At 40.2% G+C, this 16892-nt stretch overlaps 1 protein-coding gene and 1 long non-coding RNA gene across 2 annotated transcripts in view; one reads left to right on the top strand and one right to left on the bottom strand.

The window, feature by feature from the left end:
• The first annotated feature begins 1095 nt into the window (after positions 1-1095).
• The window catches only part of tnmd (tenomodulin), a 34341-nt gene continuing 18544 nt past the window's right edge, over positions 1096-16892 (top strand). Inside the window, exons 1-2 of the mRNA XM_035532419.1 lie at positions 1096-1249; positions 3225-3359. Of these exons, the coding sequence (XP_035388312.1) occupies positions 1202-1249; positions 3225-3359 (183 nt within the window). The 5' untranslated portion in view covers positions 1096-1201. The remainder of the gene's footprint in view (positions 1250-3224; positions 3360-16892) is intronic.
• Positions 14122-14854, bottom strand: LOC118242307. The gene is made up of 2 exons (XR_004776752.1): positions 14690-14854; positions 14122-14599 (listed from the first exon to the last, which is right to left on the bottom strand). It is a non-coding gene; the product is annotated as an uncharacterized LOC118242307 (long non-coding RNA).

Below are 16892 nucleotides of genomic sequence, written 5' to 3'. Positions count from 1 at the left end.
AAATATGTCACTCATGACAAAAAACGTAATCCACAGCTGGATGAACACTGGGCTTTCCGGGACCATCCCTACAGCTCCAGCATGCTCATGCTCAAATATGCTCTCATGTCAGCTTTTGGAAATGTGGGGGGAAAATGTCATATTGGCTAAAACTGAGTTGTTTTGATTTAGGATTTTATCACCGTGTATAGCAAACTTGTGGCCCTGTTTACAGGCTGTGAAAATAGGCCTAATTTATTTTTTGGTAGAGACCTGTTGGCCAAGTGTCATCAGTTTGTGTGTCGCCTGCCACTTAAGCATTTCTGGAGGAGCAGCTGCATGGCAACTACAGAACCTGCAAGCTGTTTGTCTCTAGAAAATATGGTCCTGCCAGAATGCAATGTTGATACAGAGGAAGGATATTTTATGCTTATACTTATTATTAAATTATTTCATCGCATTAAATCTTTTCATTTTAAATTGACAAAAAAAAAAGTGTTCTAATTTGTTCTACCTCTCTTGGGGAGAATGTGTTTGGGGTTTTTTTTTGTTTGTTTGTTTTGGTTTGGGTTTTTTGTTTGTTTGTTTGTTTGGAGAAGAACAATGCAATTAAACAATGTTCTCTCAACTTGTCAAAGCCATTCCTTTATAATACTAGATTAAAAAGTATTGGCAAGGCCTGGAGTTAATTGACTGTGGTTTAAAAGGTGATTGCAAAAACACAGAAGGAAGGGAATCAGAGAAGTTGAACTGGATTTCTGGCTGGTCAGAAAGCTAGACCTGTCCTGCTGAAGATCTAAGAATGGCGTGTAGTGTTTTGACTTTATTTCCTTTATGTTTGTAGTACAGCGAGTAGGTAGCCGCTATTCTCATGATGCAAGTTGTATTTATAGGCCAGACTTCTGGATCTGCTTTCTCACTCAGAAATATGAACCATCTTTGGTAGTGAGAAATAACAGTAGAGAGTGTCTGTACATATCACTTTGTGCTTTAACTCACTTCAATGATATCCAAGAGCAGATGACACTCAAAAGCAGATGGCACTCTGCTTTGCATACAAGGAGAATCACAAGTGTTAAACTAATTTCATCTGAAAACCCAACCCTCCTTATCAAGGGTTCCCCTACGTTACCAGTGGAATGACTTTTTCCTCTCAGACAGACAGAACTCTGCACTGCGTGGCCGAGGCTTTCTAGAGATCTCCACTACTATTAGCGGCGCCATGGAAAAGAACCCTCCATCCATCAGGCAGCAGGCACTCTGTAATGATGTGAGTCCTATCATTATTTCTAGTACAGCTGATTTTAATGATAAACCTAGTTGTATTAAGAGTATATGAGTATCTTAATATATGTAGCATCGAACAGTGTGTCAACAAAATTTTTCATGTATAAGTACATTTCCTGTATAAGTAAATTTATGAAAAATGCTAAACGAATATCAGGAGAGAGGTTTTTGTATACATATTTTATTTGATTTGGTGAAAATCAACAAAAATGATTTAATAATTTAGTCTTATAATATTAGATCACCAGCTAAACCTAACATTGCTGTTCGTTTTGTTTTTCTTCAGTGCATTTTCTTTATATTTTTGTTGTGCACTAGGGTTTTCTGTTAGTGAATAGCTATAAATTTGCATGTTACTGGTATTTTACTACTATGAACTCAGTTATTAAATTCATAGAATATTATTTTTATTTGATTGCATGCGGAATGCAGTTACTTTCTGGTATTTCTTAAAATCAGATTCTATTCAATAATCTGTTCTTTTTCAAAAATACATGTAAAAATACATTTGCCAAATGACAAATACAAACTGCAATGCTCAGCGTAATTTTCAGTGCTATGCTACCAAGTTAAAAAAGGGAAAAACTCTTATCTTTCCAATGCCAGGCAAAAGCAAGCGCTCTCTTATAGCTCTGCCCCCCACCACAAGCCACCTGTGTGTGTATTTTTTTCCTCTTTTTCTCTTCTCTCTCTCCCTGTCTTGTCTTTTCTTTTACAGCGTCTCTCCGTCTTTCTCTGGGCAGCAGGGGGCCCCAGGCCTCTTCTGCACTATCCCCAGCCGTGCGGCAGCCCAGTTGCCTTGTTCGTGCTCAGCCTAAAACCCGTTTAATACCGTTTCGCTGACAGTTGCCTGTAAGTCTGCAGGCCCATTTATATTTGGATTGGATGGAACTTTGTCCTCTAGTCAAGTTTCCAGTGCTTATGCAACTTCTGGATTACTGCACTGATTCTGGCTACATTTTTTCTCCATGCAGGGAAAAATTCTTCTTCAGAGGAATGCAGGTCCCCTCTGATTATTTGACCTTCTGTTTCGCAACGCTTGCCTTTAGAAATTATAATGCCTCTGTGTTTCTACCAGGAAATCATAGTAAGAACACTTCCATAAAGGAAAAAATATATATCCATTTCCTGTTAACAATAAATTAAGTTCTCTTAAAATGTCTTTTTTGGTTTTTAAAAAGGTTACAATGTTATGAAACTTTCACTTTCAATCTCCATACCCCAACAAATTATAATGAATGGGCATTTGTACCAGTTTATTATGTAGTGCCTGGTAGTCAAGAATAATGTGTGGAACCCATACATTCAAGGGGAAAACACCTCCCAGAGTGTGCTTTTCTATCTCACCCTGTGAGATAAAATATAGCAGCAGTTGTCATTAGTTTTCTTCCCTTTCTTTAGGAGATTCCCTGAGAATGTTATAAGCTCTTCTTTCAGCAAGAGACATCCCTAATTGAAGCTTGTTCAACCCTATATCTCATAATTCTGATTGACCGTGTCCTCAGAGATCCAAGAGCACCCCACTGTGAGAGCTTTTCCTCTCTCCCTCATGGAACTCTGTTGGAACAAAAGCTCCCCTTTATTAATTTGTGGCCTTAAGCCTGGGGAATTAAGTCCAACAGGCGAACTTTTAATTTGGGACCATTTTAATAAATGTGACCTTTTGTGCCATTTTGGAAGAATTTAAATTGCCCATGTGATTATCATTTCATTCTCAGCTTTGCTCCATCACACTGCACTATACATCCAGTGCCCATAGCTTCTAAATATTATTGTTCTATATATTTGTTCTAATATTGTCCTTTATGGCTTAAAATGTTATTGTTTTATATTATTCCTCCTTTATATAACTGAATCAATAAAGAAGAGTCAGTTTCATGCTTTCTTTAATGCGATGATGATGCATGTTCCTCAGGATAAGTGTCGATATCAGATTTTTTTTTTCGGTCTTTTGCTAGGTTGAGCTGGGAAAGGAGAAAAACCTTCAATCCCGGAGTTACCAACGTGGTGCCCTGATTCTGGGCCTGGTGTTCCTGGTGTTGGCTCTCTGCATTTTTGGACTGAGATACATTTGGAACCCAAGCCCTGCGAAGGTAAGTCTACTCATCTCTCATCAGGTTTCATTATTCGGCATTAATGGTTTTCCAGTGGAAATGGCTGGTGTGGAAATATTCACTGTTTTGGAGAATTGGTTGAATAATCTTTGTATGAGTAATGTTGCCAGGAAGAAGGTCAGAAAAAAACATTGTGATACTAACCAATGTGGTACGCTGTTAATAAGCATTTTAAGTAAACATTTAGTAAACAGCTGTTGCTCCTGCTCGTTTGATGGCAGAGAAAGATATTCTCAGATTCTCTATGTACAATATTCTATATTAAATAGTGACTTTATGGCGGACTTTTGTTACTAAATATAAATTCCGTAGGATAACCAAATAGTGCATCGGCATAGTCTCCTGCTCACGGGCAAGTTCTGGAGTCCTGTGTGAAATAGCTCACTGTAACGAGCCATCGTTTTGTGCCTGCATAAAGCATGCTAACTCTCTGAGGGTATATGGAGTGCTTAATGATGCTGGCTGGGTCATGGAGATCTAATATGAGGGCTTCTACTCTTGCACTAATGGGGTCTGCTGGGCCAGTTCCCTATTACAAGCAGTAAGCAATGTAATGGCACTTTAAAGCCTGATCATAGGCCTGACTGAGGGAGAGCATCTGTTCAACAGCACTGACACAAGTTGCAAAGAAACCTCGCAAGCAATATCACTGTGTGTGTGTGTGTGTGTGTGTGTGTGTGTGTGTGTGTGTGTGTGTGCGTGTGTGTGCGTGCGTGTGCATGCATGTGAGTGTGCATGTGTGTGTTTATTTCATGAGTTGTGTTCTCAGTAGGTTGTGCATGCTGACGCCTACAGTGAAATCTGAACCGCCTCTGCATCGGACATCTCTGTAGCCCTGAAAGTGAATATTTTAAGGACCTTGTCACATTTCAAAGGTCTCACCTCCTCTATAGAAATTATTTGTACATGACAGACATTTATCACCGGCCCTATATTGTCCTGTAAGGCCTCATCATTTATTTCTCAGATCCTGAGATGTGTAGTTCCTGACAAAATAATTAGATGTCAATACATCAGTGGTGCAGGACAGTGCCTGTTCGTTTACACTGCAGCAGGCATAAGCAGCCATAAAAAGGACATTTGTTTGGCGTATTGTATTTCCATATGACGTGCAAGTCACTTGGGAACTTCTTTTAATTACTTGCAAACATATGTTGTTACAGAGGTCCGGGGAAGAGTTTCCCATCACTTACCCTGTCAGTGGGTGTGTATGAAGCATATGGGGGCGGAGTTGGGGGACGATAATGAATTACTTCAAAATCCCTTGCTAAAAGCTGACTTTTTGACTCACCGAATATGTCATCACAATGATATTTTCTAGTTTGCCAATCTGGATGAATGTGTGTGTGTGTGTGTGTGTGTGTGTGTGTGTGTGTGTGTGTGTGTGTGTGTGTTGGGGGGAGGGGGTAGTGTATGTTTTTATTGTTTTGTAATTATTGATCTCAGACTTCAACTGGAAATATTCTCTCCTTTTAAAATAACCATGAATTAAACCTGAAACCACAAATAATTTAACAGCTGTTCTTTTCACCTAATTATTATTAATGTGTTTAGTGTGCATTTATCATGTGCTCTTGCCTAATTAAATCAAATATGATGTTTCCAAATACACTGAAAAAACTTTCAAATATGACCATGAGAGTTACCAAGGCTGTCAAAGCACCAGAACCACACATGCAGCCTGAACAGCAATCTTCGCTCAAGCTACCTTATCTGAACCTCCAGTGAGTGCCATACTGACTGCTATAGTATTAGCCGACACTTCCAATAGATCACATGTACGGGTGCTGGAGCTGTGCTGTGAAATTGGCTCTGCCACATACGAGCGTCAGGCTTAGGAGATGTCCTCCATTATTCAGGCCGAAATTGCCTCACTCATCTTGTCGCCATGCCCTGGCCACAAGGCAGCCTCTCACAATGTGCCCCCATCCACCTCTAAAGGCCTTCAGGGTCGTGATGTGCTGCTTAATGAACACCCCGCTAGCACCTGCTCTTCAGCCGCAGTGGCAGATGCAGCGCATAGAGCAGCCCTCACCGGTCACTTTATTTACTGACCGTGTCCCGAAACTGGCCTTTTGTCCACCCCTCTGCCTGTTGTTTCCCACTACACAATAAGGGGGAAAGTACTTTAACTCTGGGACAACAAGATGGAGGTAATTCATCTGTCCTCTGCACCGTGTAGCTACAGTTGTACGAGTGATCCCAAAATAGAACAACTTTTTTTTCCTTCTGCTTTTCTTTGTTGACGGGGATGTTTCTGTGTAGTCTTTAGGGAGAATAATTACAGTAATGGAGCAGGCTAGCCTAGCAGAGCAGCTGCCTTAGGCGCTGCCTCCAGGGATGGGCTGCCTTCAGTCTGAAATCTTCCCCAATTTACCCCGTCAGGCTCGTTTATCCATTTAGTGCGGCGTCCGCGTCCACGTTTCCACACATACGGGGAGACGGTGCTCCCCCAGACTGAGTGGAGCATTCCAACCTGCGCCTGCGGAGAACCAACTGGGACAAGGTGAGAGAGAGTGGGAAGACCGGGTCGGGTTGGGTCCATCCAGCTGGGACCCTGATGCAGCTGTTGATGTTGCATGATTGCATTTCCGTGGGAAGGCCGTTTCATACGTGCTAGACGTGCACCACTGACAGCAAACTTGAACTTTGATTAAGATGGCTTTGAATATTTATTAGTGTCCCCCATCCAAGCTCTGTTAGCATTTGACAGTTGCTGGCTATGCTACAGTAACAATCTCTATTAAATTTTAATAGCAAACTATACAAGGTACTGTTAACACATCAGACATTCTTTTGACCAAGCCATTTGTGGCAGGGGCATAAGCATCTGTAAAATTTGGAGCTAAAGCAAAAAGGTGCTTCAAATTATTCTTATCTTTTCTGTGAAAAATGCGTTCCATTTGGCTAGCACACCGAGCAAACGCTCTGCAGTCCAGTCGCCTTTTCCTCTTTCCTCCTGTGAAGTTTCCAAGTGGCTCTCGTCCCATATATTGTGCAATTTACAGTCTGATTGAGCCTTCACATCCTGTTTCATTCTTGCTCACTGGCCTGAGTGCTGGTCCTCTTGAAAAGTCCTCTCAGACTCTTATGGCGCAGGAGTAGATTTCTGCATTCTGGCAGCTCCACACGCTATCTCACAAAGTAAACAACTTTCCCATTTTATCTTGAATTAAACATCTGAAGTTGTGATTAAGATATGCTATGTGTTGAGCAAACAATTTACCGTTTATAAAATGAAAGAGCAGAACAGCCTGGGCAGGGGCGGAAATGTCCCATTCTGACTATATAATCACATATGAATTGTTTCCGTATATGTTGGAAACGAATTGTTAGAATGTAGCAGGAAGGCTTCACTCAGCTAAACATTGTGGTTGAGCTTATCAAATGTAGTACGCCAGTGTTCCCTTCACCTGGCAGGTGCAGTTCAGTTCATCGGCCAGTGTTAATGCACCTTGGGGGATATCGCTGTATTTGGTGTTGAAATATTAAACACATCTCCCAGGAGAAGCTGCTTTGTTTTTATTTTTCCACAGTGAAAAGCAAATCAAGTTTTTGACCTGCATTTGAATTCAAGCACCCATTTTTGATTTGTCTTTTGAAATCCGTGACTTGAAAATTGTAGTGCACGATTTGTAACAAGAAAATTAACAGCAAAAAAACCAAAGATGTAATAGCATTGGCTTGACAGCTCAAAACATGACATGACAGCTTTTGGGAAAAACAATGTCATCGTCTTAGAAGATAGTTTTTAGATCCTTGTATAAATAGAACATTACACAGCTAACCTCTCTTTCATCCCAGTAATCTCACTGACAAAGACCTCCAGAATAACTATATACCACTTATGAGGCAATCATTTATAGTAGACCCACAGTCTTTCATACATTAAGGAGCAGGTATTGTAATACGTCAAGGTAAAGATCAATCCTGCAACAAGCCACTACGCCAACTGAATTTTTACTTCGCTAAGTCAGCTAGTGTCCTTCGCCTGATCTTGAATGCGGTGTGATATCTGCAGTTTTCAGCCACATATCATGTGTAATTGACCTTTGCAATAAATGAAAACAATGTGGTCTCGCGTCCAATATCAGTAACAGTCCTAGCCTTGCCCCAGGAAAGGCCAAGACAAAGCCAGTAGGGCTTCACTATATCAGGTTAACAAACAACAGCCATCAACAATTACACCACACACCAACAAGAACAAAAACAAATATGAAATTTTCAACCACTGTTCCAGTACTTTTGTAATACATTGAATGAAACTATCTGACAATGTCATACCCTCAGTGCAATACACTGAATTATTAAGCATACCATGAGTTTCTGATCTCGCATGACATTAATACGCCATAATGAAAATGATATACAAGGCTGTTTGTGAATGCAGAATTACATTAATCAACAATATAAATTATCAACAATATCTACAAAGCAGATTTACTAATCATAATAATTACTGCATTTTACAACGCTTACCTAAAGCCTTTATCTTTGTCTGTTATTTTTTTTAATCATCCTGTAAATGTTTTGTATGTTATTCATTTGTATGTTTAAAAGAGGGTGACAAAAAGCTTGTTACTTAAAGGGGATTTTTAAACCTGCATCTTTAAACCTAAAACGCTAGAAATAGGAAGAAACCACCAATTTCCTCTTCTAAATGACTATCATGCTAAATCAAACACCTTAATATGGAATTAGATCATCAATGTATCTGTTAATTTAATGGGAAGATTGGGGGCTACCTTTGTTTTAAACTTTAACATTTAAAAACCTTATTTTTAAAACTTTGAAAGGAACTATGTGAATATTGACATTAATTTATTTCATGGATAATATAAAGAAATAAACACACTTATTACTCTTTTTCATACTTTCAAATAAGGGCTTATTCTTCTCTCTTCAGCTTTCAGGTGCATGGGAGAAGATGAAAATGAGGTCCATTGAATGTATAAATGACATTGTAGATATTTTGAACCCACTGCTTGAATATGAAATCATGATCGCCACAGAATAGAGTTCATTTATCTGCTAATAACACAACCAGCATCTGTAAGGAGAGTAAACATCGTATGTTTATTCTCCCTCGCTCAACCTGGGTCTATAATTTTGCAGTCGGCTTATAGACACATTGACTGCAGGCAGCAAAATCATGTCAATTTTGCTTTTAAGAAAGTCAGTTAAAAAGCCTTCAGACAGTGCTGCTAATTGCTGTAAACACAGATGCATTGCTCACATCAAGATTACATTTGAATGCAGTTTTCAAAAGCCTGGCTGTGAGTATTAACTTATTTTTAGGACACAGTTTGAAACTCTTGAGCAGTTAATAATTGGACAAGACATTTCAGGATTACTGGGGGGGGGGGGGGGGTGAAATATTATAGCAGAGAAGTGAGACCTAATGACTGTGTGGGAAAGTGCTTCATACATGTCATGATTGGGTCCTTTTATTTAATGTAGTTCCACTAACATGCCTATTCACAGCTATAGTCAGAGACAGAAGACATCATGTAGCCACGTGCACGCCAAAGGATTACAACATTTTGTATCTGTTAACTTCAAGCTGATCTTTGAGATTAGAACATTTTGTGTTGATACAATCTACTGAGCACAAGGCCGACTTCTCTCTGCATGACATAAAAGAACTGACAACAACAGAATTAGAGAGTCAATAGTGAAATAGTCAAGGGACTGAAATACCAGTACAAAGCAAGTATACCCAAATAAAGCAAAGGCTTTGTGGCTCAGTTGCTGCAAATTCCAATAATGAAAAAAGATCCCTTTAATAAAGAGGATTTATTCACAGCTTAAGAAAACTACCAGAAATTCCCGTTGTTTTGTGGGCTACAGCCGTGATGTAATTTTGCATAGCCAGAAGGTTGCATGACCCACAGGCAGCATATCGTCTAGCACATTTTCTTTCAGAGCTCGGTGGGTGTCTGCTGGAGGTCTTGGCAAGCCGTCCTCTGTTCATCACCCCTGAAAACAGGAAACCAGCATATGGTAATTTCTCTTACTCTATAGAGCTGTCTTGCATTCCCAGATTTAAACATATAAAAACTGTTTTTTCTGCATTCAGGGTAATTGAAAATCATTTTATAGTGTTTATTTATCAATGTTTGGCTTTAATGTTACAGACGGCACAAGAAAACCTCCAGCAGGTTTTCACAGGGCATAATTTCGAGAATGCAAAAAGCTTTTAGAAATTTTAATATACATAGTGATGTGACAGTTGTGCCATTAACTGCATTTTATAGTGAAACAGTGACAAAGAACAGAATGCCTGTATATCTTGCAATTTACCTACCAGAAAAACACTGCGCATTACTTTACTGCTCCACGCTCAGTTGAACGTTATGGGTAGCGATGGGTTTCTGCAGCCCTTGCATCCGTAACTTGCTTCAAGCGTTAAACTTCCATCTGTGGCAACTCCTCACTGGTTTGCCCTGGCTCCTCTCCACTCTTCAACATTTCACTCCAGCTCCTCTCCACTCTTCAACATTTCACTCCAGCTCCTCTCCACTCTTCAACATTTCACTCCAGCTCCTCTCCACTCTTCAACATTTCACTCCAGCTCCTCTCCACTCTTCAACATTTCACTCCATCTCCTCTCCACTCTTCAACATTTCACTCCAGCTCCTCTCCACTCTTCAACATTTCACTCCAGCTCCTCTCCACTCTTCAACTGTTCACTCCAGTTCCTCTCCACTCTTCAACTGTTCACTCCAGTTCCTCTCAACTCTTCAACATTTCACTCCAGTTCCTCTCCACTCTTCAACATTTCACTCCAGTTCCTCTCCACTCTTCAACTGTTCACTCCAGTTCCTCTCCACTCTTCAACTGTTCACTCCAGCTCCTCTCCACTCTTCAACATTTCACTCCAGTTCCTCTCAACTCTTCAGTGGTTCACTCCAGTTCCTCTCCACTCTTCAACTGTTCACTCCAGTTCCTCTCCACTCTTCAACATTTCACTCCAGCTCCTCTCCACTCTTCAACATTTCACTCCAGTTCCTCTCCACTCTTCAACATTTCACTCCAGTTCCTCTCAACTCTTCAACTGTTCACTCCAGTTCCTCTCAACTCTTCAACTGTTCACTCCAGTTCCTCTCCACTCTTCAACTGTTCACTCCAGTTCCTCTCAACTCTTCAGTGGTTCACTCCAGTTCCTCTCCACTCTTCAACTGTTCACTCCAGTTCCTCTCCACTCTTCAACATTTCACTCCAGTTCCTCTCCACTCTTCAACATTTCACTCCAGCTCCTCTCCACTCTTCAACATTTCACTCCAGTTCCTCTCAACTCTTCAGTGGTTCACTCCAGTTCCTCTCAACTCTTCAACATTTCACTCCAGTTCCTCTCCACTCTTCAACTGTTCACTCCAGTTCCTCTCAACTCTTCAACATTTCACTCCAGTTCCTCTCCACTCTTCAACATTTCACTCTAGTTCCTCTTCACTCTTCAGTGGTTCACTCCAGTTCCTCTCCACTCTTCAGTGGCTCACTCCACATGGAAACATTTCTACTTCACTGTCAGACATGTCTATGTTGGGGTAAACTGTCACACTGAGCTAATCCTTAAATATGGGAGATGCTGTTATAACTAAGAATAATTGAATAATTCTCAAACTATCTGTAACTCTAAAACCAAGCATTAAATAAAGTCATGCAATATTTTACATTTCCCTGAACACTGAAAATGAGTATGTACTTTAAGGGCTAGAATAACCTATAAACAAAACATTATTTCACCTTAGAGTCTACAGGAGTTCTGAACTTACCTGCCTTAATGTTCATGACTGTTTATCTGATTTAGTCTGGAGTATTGTATAAGTAATGATACAATACTGTGCCATCAAGTAATGTGAACTAATATTTTCTCCAGTATGAGCTTGTCATATGGCTGTGAAGGAACTTTGGACTGCTCCTCCAGGGACACATTAGAGAAAATACTAAAAAGCACTGATATTCTCAAACCACAGTCCTTCTTCTATAGATGGTTCATATATCATTCCTACTGAATGCAGATTTCAGGTATCCATGTGACAGAGGCCATTTCACCACACGCTTTCTGGTTTTTGATTCACGAACAGAGCTTTTGAAGTTCAGCCATGTTCTTTTTGGCAAGCTAGAGAAAAGGCTTTGTATTTTTTTTTCTTGTCAGCAGAAACGTTCTCCTTGATGTATAAATTCCTTTTTTCCCAATGTCTTTCTGCCAGTGCAATCATAAACATTAACCTTAGTTGAGATGTGGGAGCTTCTGAGGCTCCTGGTTTTCCGAATTATGCAAAATTATGACCTACGGTACTTTATACCGTGTACTTTATATAGGTTGACATCTTTCTGAATTGTAGCTCATCTCAAAAATTGATTATAAATTTTAACATCAGATTAATATAAACTCCTTTTTACTTTAATAGAAAGGTAGCCAAATGTTTTGAAAATGTTTTGTTAAAAACAAAGCTCTAGTAGCTATTGTTTTGATACAGTGAATAAGTAAACCCCATACTAAAACAGCTGTTACTGAAGTGTACTTTCTAGACTTCAATGAGTACTTCATGATGGAAATAAATAATTATTTTTGTTGTTGTTGTTGTTGTTCTTGCTGTTGTTGTTGTTTTTTTTCTTTAATCCAGCAAAGGACTATTTCTATCCTCATTAGCAGCTAATGCTGTTCAACCAAATTATCATGTGTATCTAGAAGACTGAAAGCCGGGTCCTTTCTGCTCTCACAAGCTGTTTCTAAATGCCACTTTGCCGCTGGGGTACTGAGCACACTTGGTCGATTTATTAACACATGGTGAGGCTGAGAACCAATCAGAGCCACAGTGTCCTTTCTGCCTACAGTAGAGGTGACTGTCCTTGTGGGTAGCTGGCTCAAAACCCAGCTGTTGAATGGGTGTTTAGCTCAATATTTGACCATGTAAAATCTGTTTCACATTCATAGAGACTCAGCAGAGTGTGCCAGAGTCTTAGGAGAGGCCTTTGATGAATATTTCATGCAACTCCCCCTGCCCTTTCATGATAGAAGATTGGCCTGTATTCATACTGCAAACCAATTCACATGAACAATCAGTGACAGAATCCATTGTGTCTTCTTTATGGGTATCAGTCACTCATACTTGAGAGTGGGGGCATTGAGGGAAAGGAAGAGAGAGAACGAGAAAGAGAGGGTCACGAGTGCTTGAGAGAAAATGAGGTGGAAAGAAAATACTCTTTGTTACCTTTTCCATTTTTTTATAAACTACACATCCACCCCAACCCCCACCCCTAAAGCACAGTGGCATCAATTACAATAGTCAACTAACACCACAGAGTGTTTCACCATACAGTCTCTTGAAACAGACCCTTTGTCCTGTCTTTTTATGGTTTGCTCGATGGTCTGAGAAGAAGTGGTCTGTAATTGCAGTTCGAAGGTAAATAGAAATAGTTACAACTCATCCAACAAAGACTGTGGCATTAGCCCAAATAGTCTTTGAAATTTAGGATAGAGCTTATCTGTTGCCGCACCTTTATCACTTTGCTTGTACTTAGATCAATGCTTCCTCAAACAATGAATTAGATCAGGAAGGCCTAACTCAGCTAGCTAACTCACTATTCAAAACCATTGTCCCAGCAGAGTGTGGGGCAAATATAATGACAATTTTAACACTGATCATAAAAGCAAGCAATGTTTTAGAAGGACGTGAACCAATCCCAGCTCTGCCTAACAATACTGTGCCGACTCCCTACCCCCTCCTGAATATAGCTCTATTACGCACACAGTAGTTCAGATCGAGGTGATTTATCACCAGTGAGGGTTCAAGTTGTTTGAAGTGGCGTGATTAGTCATGTATGCGTGGGCAGCAAAGAACGCGACCAATGCGCTACAGCAAATTAAAAGCAACTGTGAGTGCTGAGCGACCAGAGCAAGGTGGCCGGGTCTCGCTGGGGAGCCGAAGAGAGAAAGTGGGTCATTACGCTGCCTTCACTCTCAGGCGGGAATGGGGAAGTGAAGTTGACATCCAGGGAGCCCACAGTACTCAACCTGAGAAGGAATGCTCATTTGGAAAGTGTAAATATAGAGCGACAAGATTGTGCCCCTCAAATGCTTTTTTTTTTTAATTCCCATGAAACACCCTGCAATTATAGATTTCCACAGGAAGTCAAGGACTTTATTCTTTCTATAAATGTTAGCCCTCCGTAGACATTACGGCTCAAGAATACTTGTTAGTAAGCTGGCTGTTATTAATTTCTACTGGGAGAGAGAAGTGCTAAGTCTATTTCAAGTTTAAAGACATGCACTGCTACTTTGTGAAAAATGTTATGCCAAGCTCATAATATTACGTTTAAAGATCTGTCATCGCTGTAAAAGCTTCTCTGTGAAAGGGCCAGATGAGGAACACCAGTCGATGAGTATTCTGTCTCCCTTTTATTGCTGACTATACTGTTGTTGCTAGTTTAGTATACATGGCTGTCTCCCTCTCCCTCTCTCCCTCTCCCTCTCTCTCTCTCTCTCTCTCTCTTTCTCTCTCTCTCTCTCTCTCTCTCTCTCTGACTTTTTCAACCTTTCTGAATGGAATACTGACTGCATTTGACAGCACTATGAAACCTTTAGGACACAAAAGGATGTAAGAAAACAAGAGGACAAAGGATAGATTTTTGTCCTTCTTTCTAGGTCCAGATACATCCACAATTAAACATACCACAAAAAGTAAGCATACCTCTTTATGATGCATACTTTCAATAATCACTTTAGAAGTAACTATTGCTTTTGGATTGCATGTTTATTTCTGGTCTCTCGTTTATTTTAACAAATGAGACCTCTGTGATCTGGCTTTGTAGCTGAGTTACAAATGTAAAAGGCCTAAAATACAGACAAATGTGGACCTACCTACACTGAAAGCATTTTAAAAACACCTAACTAAAAACTGACAGAGACAATACATTCTCCAAAAGATCGTAAAGGAATATAACCAACGGTTGATGGTGCTGTCTATTATCTGGTCACCACCATTTTGCCATTTTTGAAGCAGACCTCTGTCCAGAAGCAGCTGCGTGTCTTCATTGGGACATCCAGATGTTCGACTAAATGTGTATGGCAGCCTTGAAAACATTCACGCCCCATTGACCTTAACATGCAGGATGACAGTCATCATAATGCCTTTGTCTCTGAACTAAAAAATATATACATTTGCCTTTGTGTCCTCAACAGCAATAAATTCACAGGGCACTTGCCTGCTTTCCTGGGGAGATATAAAAAGTACAGCTGAACCATCAGTCCCAAAAACCTGCTTCACTCAGTGAAAGAAAAAGAAAAAAGAACCAACACTGACCATAATGAAGCTCTTATCAAAGAGGAGGCTGTCATCTCTTATCTTTCCATATAGAAACTTGTGACAAGTGACAGAGTTAAATTCCCAGTACAATACCTACACAGTAGCCGGCTTGCTGGACTTTGACATGCACTGAGTGCAAGTGGATGCCATCTGTGTTGCTGTCTGCAGCGGATCTGGAGAAGTTATTTCCCAAGAGCCTCTCTGTGTTTACAGCAATATGTCTGTAGCTGCGTAACAGTGATCTTTGCTGGGGTTTTTTTTTTTTTTTTTTTTCTGTCTTTCTCATATTTCAGAGGCTAAACGCTGCTTTGTTTTCATTAAAGTTCATCCACTTCTGTTTCTCCTTTCACTGCTTGCCTTCTATTTGAGTGTTTAAAGAAGTCAAAAAGATTCAAGACAGACTGCACTTTTCAATTTAGAGCATCTTTAATTTTCTGATAAAAGTAGAAACTGTGGTAAGACTGTAAAAATGATAAATACGGTTGTGGGAGTTTTGTGAATATCGTCCCTATGGTAATTATTAATATCTAGGAAAGATATGCTACTCCTTGCATTAGCCAAAAAGAAAATAAATAAATGAAGGAAAAGGAGAAGCTGTAAAAACATCACGTAACATTTCAGAGCTGTGCCCAAGGGAGACGTTTCCTCTGCTCAGGAGACCGGGCATGTGCACAGTAGTTAAATGGCAGTTTGCAGGAGTGAAGGGAGCTAGTGGTAGGCAAGAAGAAAGAGGAGAGGGACCCAGTACACCCTGAAGATACTCGGCGAAAAGAAGTTTCCAGTGGCTCACTGCCAGTGAATGCAGGCTGAAAAATTCACTTTACCTCCTACAGCTTTTGGGACATTTCTAACATCCAAAAAAAACCAAACAAAAATCAACATTCTCTAATATGTAAAATAGATTTCAGTATTAGATGCATTTGAAATCCTAATATATATATATATATATATATATATATATATATATATATATATATATATATATATATATATATATATATATATTATATGAGTTACTATACACAGAACAACAAATCTATGGAAAAGTGCAGCCACGCTGAAAGGATATAAACTGTGCATGCATACTGGCTCCCCATGTAGGAGTTTCCCAACCCTGGACCTGGATTTTTTATGCACTCTGATTGTATCCTTTCCCCAACTTTCTAATTAGTCAATGTGTTGATTCAGGTGTTTTAGGTGTAGATAAAGCACAAATCCTGTGAAACACTAACACTACTCTACACACACCAAACACAGATTGCACAAAGTTTGTTGCCTCTGTTTTTTTGTTTTTTTTTAACAACCTTCTGCAGCAGTGCATACAACCAAGCACAGAACAACTTGCCCCAGTCCATTTGGGCCCTGACGGCCTGACACTGGTCTTTCTCAGGTTTTTTATCAGCGAGGGAACACAAGTTTGGCCACTGTGTCATTCCTGAATGACAGACTTCGTGTTCAGCTCTGACGGCCTCCTGTATCTCAAGGCCCTGCAGGACGAGCGGGATGCACGCTGTCATGAGCACACAAGGCTCTTGCCTCCATTCACCTGTGACAGCATCCCGTGACCTTTACCAGTAGTCCTCAGGGAACCTGCAGGGTGCATGATGTAAGACACCTCAGGCTTCATTGGCCTGCTTGCCTGTCATTAATTCACTTCATGCTGGAGTGGGTGCTGACAGCATTCAGGTGTGGCATACAAGGCCTACCTCGGAGATCAGACAGCCCAAGGATGAAAAGAAGTAAACAAAAGATTGTCCGCGAGTGTTTCCATATGTTTCCTAGCATGTTTCATTGTCAGTATCAAAGCCATGGAGCTTCAATAGGAAACTCATTGGCTAGATAATTCGAGTTTACAATGGAGTTTGAGGACGGAATGATGCCTGTAGCTACCTCGTCTTCAAAACAGAATTGAAGTACCAGTTCTTCCTTTATGCAGATGATGATTTTGCCAGGAATGCGGAGCTCATGGTCTAGTCATGGAAGAGGAAAGGATCTTAGCAGCACATCTTATCCAGAGAAGGAACTTTCCTGCACATTCTTGTGTTCTCAATGGAGCACAATATTACATTTGCTTTGTCCAGTGAAACTCTTTTGAGCAGACTGCAAAAGCACCTTTTGTGAACCATGGTATTCCAAAAGCATATGGCACACAGAAGAATGTATGATACTGATGAAACAATATCAATAATTCTACTCTGAT

Source organism: Electrophorus electricus, chromosome 12 (assembly GCF_013358815.1).
Source record: "Electrophorus electricus isolate fEleEle1 chromosome 12, fEleEle1.pri, whole genome shotgun sequence".
Classification (NCBI taxonomy): domain Eukaryota; kingdom Metazoa; phylum Chordata; class Actinopteri; order Gymnotiformes; family Gymnotidae; genus Electrophorus; species Electrophorus electricus.
This window is presented reverse-complemented; position numbering and strand designations above follow the sequence as displayed.